Here is a 2,960-nt window from a genome sequence, read left to right on the forward strand (position 1 = left end):
ATTCTAGGACTGCAGATCAATATAATAAAAAAATTAAAAATGCGAAATTTGTCATAAAAATCGGTATATGGATAATGGATATAAAAAAAAATTCTGAACGACTTTTTCTTTTTAATTTGTCTAATGCTTAACAAAATATTAAGAATCGGCCCTTTTTGTTAATTAGTGGAAGGCTAGGCTTAAAGTTCAGATTACGGTTAAGTGGTATTCCTCTAAATAACAAAAATATGGGGGTGTCTTCATCTTAAGTGCGACACACTGTATATACCTACTTACATTAGCTAGAAAATATATTTTAAGAGCAAAGTTTTTTTTTTTAAAATATTAATAAAAAATATGTTTTTGTCGCCGAGAATAATGATTAAGCCGTTTTGATGTTTTGCTTAGAAAGTTGTCATCATATAAAATAAGATTTTTTTTTTGAGTGTTTTTACCGCAATCTTTACAACTTTGGTGGTATCTGTCAAGTGCATCTCCATTTCAAGTGTATTTAAGATTCGTTTGTTTATACTTTGTATGTACACACGCCGAATAGATAAGTAATAGATGTATCGTCTTTTATATTTGAATATGCAAAAATATTATATTTATACCTTTTAAGGATTCAAATACTAGAAATTAAGTACAGTATAAAGAATGAGACGAAAGTGAATAAACAGTGATAAAAAAGTATTATTTATTATTATTTAAATTAATATTTCTGCACGTTTTGTTATGAATTTTGTTATTCCTACAGGACATACAATAAATATATTAAGTTAAACTTTTTTATTGGAAATCCTATAAAAAAAGTCGATGTATTTTAGAAAAAAGCTTATAAACTACTTGCTTTTTATGGAAAAAATTCTTTGTCTATAAATGTAGCTATTGCTTTTGTATTGATATTGAAATTTTGCAATAATCTTTTATTTATTTATTTTATGTATCAAGTTTTTATTTATTTTATGTAGCTATAAGCTCTTATTTTAAAATTACAAAAATGATCGTATTCTTGTTGTTTCAAAATTGAAGTTGCTACTAGCTGTACTTGGTGGAGGAAAGAAGTGCGTTTTGGAGAATTGTCAGAAATTTTCCTGCTTCTGTAAACTGAAATCATAAATTTTATGAAATTTCATTGTATTTTTAAAGATTATAAAAAACTTCGTTAAAGTTACCGTAAAAATTATCGTTTAAAAAAATCTAATTTAAAAAAATCACAGTAATTACTTACAAACTTGGCTCCTTTTAGTGCTCCAGCCCTGGTTTCAAACCACATCTGTTTCTTTGGTTTTTTGTTTTGGTCCTCTTGTTTGTTTTGTCTTTGCTTTGGCTTGTGTACTCGTTGTGGGCCATGTTTGAGTTTAGATTTTAAGTGTTTCGAAGCTAAATGTCCACGCTTGAATCCAACATGACCTTCCAATATCTAAAAGAACATAAAAATTGTTGAATAAAATTAGAGATTTTGTCTAAAGAACTATGCGGCTAATTTTGACCTGGCAGACAGTGCATGCTTCTTATAAAACTTTTTTTTTCTTTGCTCATATTAACCTTAAGAGAAGATACTTGAACGCTATTTTTATGAAATTTAACTATATTTAAACAATGTTATTTGATGTATTATGAACGTTAAGAGCAATTTTTAATGACTTCCGGCTCCAGCTTTGGTAGTAGTTCAAACCTAATATATACGTACGGTTCCATCTTTTTTTGATTTCCTTTTTTTTCCTTCTCGTTTTGCTTCTTTTCCAAAAGCTGATTTTTCCAAATTTCGAACATAATTTAAATCCACAACCTTCATATTATTAAATTCATCCATAATTTTTTTCAATCTTTGCTTATCCTGCTCAGTTTCTTCTCTTTTTTTTCGACCTTCGTCCTTTTTTTCCTCAACTTTTAAGTCATTTACATTTGATTCCCCTGCATTAGGCCAATTATTGACATCACTGATATAATTATTTGGAATTTTTATAAATTTTAGAGTATTTTTTTCAAATTTATCTTTAGAATGCGGTGAGCGTAAAAGTTTAAATCCAGGGCTATAAGTCACATTTCTCAACTTAAAGCTACTCCAATTTATATTTTTATTATTTGCGTAGAGTGCATTAATCAACTGATAGTCCTGTTATAAAATTGAACTTTTAATTTAGACATTAGGTATTCATCACAAAAACACGCATGCGTGTGTGGGGGGTTCGTGGAGGGGGTATGTTTTTGTCATTAATGTAACCAAAAACTACTAAAATTTCTTTTTAATGAGACATCATTTGCCCTCCCGTTCCATTTATAAAAAACAAATAATCGAAAAAAGGTTAAATGAATTGAATACGCTCGTTCTAAGAAATTCTTAAAGTTTGCAACGCACATAAAATTTTGGAAACTTTGACACTAATATAGTATTGACGGAATTAGATGAATTACTTACTGCAAGACGGTTTACTTCACAAAAAGTTCACTTAAAAAGACCAAATTTTCATTTAAGGTATTTCCAGCATGGTATTTGCAGTTTCTATGTTAAAGCAATGGTACAATTTTTTTTTCGACAGAATTTAACGAAAAATTAAATTTAAGAATTTAATAATGCTTACTATTAATTCCCAAAGTTTCAGAAATTTTGACCGTTTAAAATGGGAAATAATTATGCCAACGCCCCAATTTCGATCAATTTACGTCAAAATTAATATCTCGAAAGTGAAAATTAATTTCTAAATTTTTTTTTTAGAATTTTATTGTGTAGGGGAGCGGAGGCTAATACCGTACAGCGGCTAATTCCGTACATCACTGTTTATCCTGAAGGAATTGCGCTGCGTGCGTTTGCTTGGTGTCAATCATTAGCGCAGTAGTGTTAGTGTAGCCTCTTAAGTTACTGTGCTATTAAGGGTAATAATTTTGGTATAAATAGATGTTATGTGATTTGGCGCTCGTTTTTACAACTTTTAAACATCAAAAAATAAGTGTAAGTACCTATTTTTATTAAATTTTAT

The 2,960-nt window shown here is 28.7% G+C and overlaps 1 protein-coding gene across 1 annotated transcript; it reads right to left on the reverse strand.

Moving 5' to 3' along the window:
* Window positions 1-961: 961 nt before the first annotated feature.
* Window positions 962-1,819, reverse strand: LOC123290809. The gene is made up of 3 exons (XM_044871139.1): window positions 1,673-1,819; window positions 1,211-1,402; window positions 962-1,086 (listed from the first exon to the last, which is right to left on the reverse strand). Exons 1-3 carry the CDS (start codon window positions 1,793-1,795, stop codon window positions 1,018-1,020), a joined length of 384 nt encoding a protein of 127 aa, XP_044727074.1. The 5' UTR covers window positions 1,796-1,819; the 3' UTR covers window positions 962-1,017.
* Window positions 1,820-2,960: the final 1,141 nt, after the last annotated feature.

This window comes from Chrysoperla carnea, chromosome 1, assembly GCF_905475395.1.
Source record: "Chrysoperla carnea chromosome 1, inChrCarn1.1, whole genome shotgun sequence".
NCBI lineage: Eukaryota > Metazoa > Arthropoda > Insecta > Neuroptera > Chrysopidae > Chrysoperla > Chrysoperla carnea.

Coding starts and splice junctions, on each gene's coding strand:
- LOC123290809 (XM_044871139.1), bottom strand. CDS start 1,795: ATGGATGAATTTAATAATATGAAGGTTGTGGATTTAAATTATGTTCGA. Junction 1,403..1,672: donor AATCAAAAAAAGATGGAACC/GTACGTATATAT, acceptor ATGTTCTTTTAG/ATATTGGAAGGTCATGTTGG. Junction 1,087..1,210: donor CACTAAAAGGAGCCAAGTTT/GTAAGTAATTAC, acceptor TTATGATTTCAG/TTTACAGAAGCAGGAAAATT.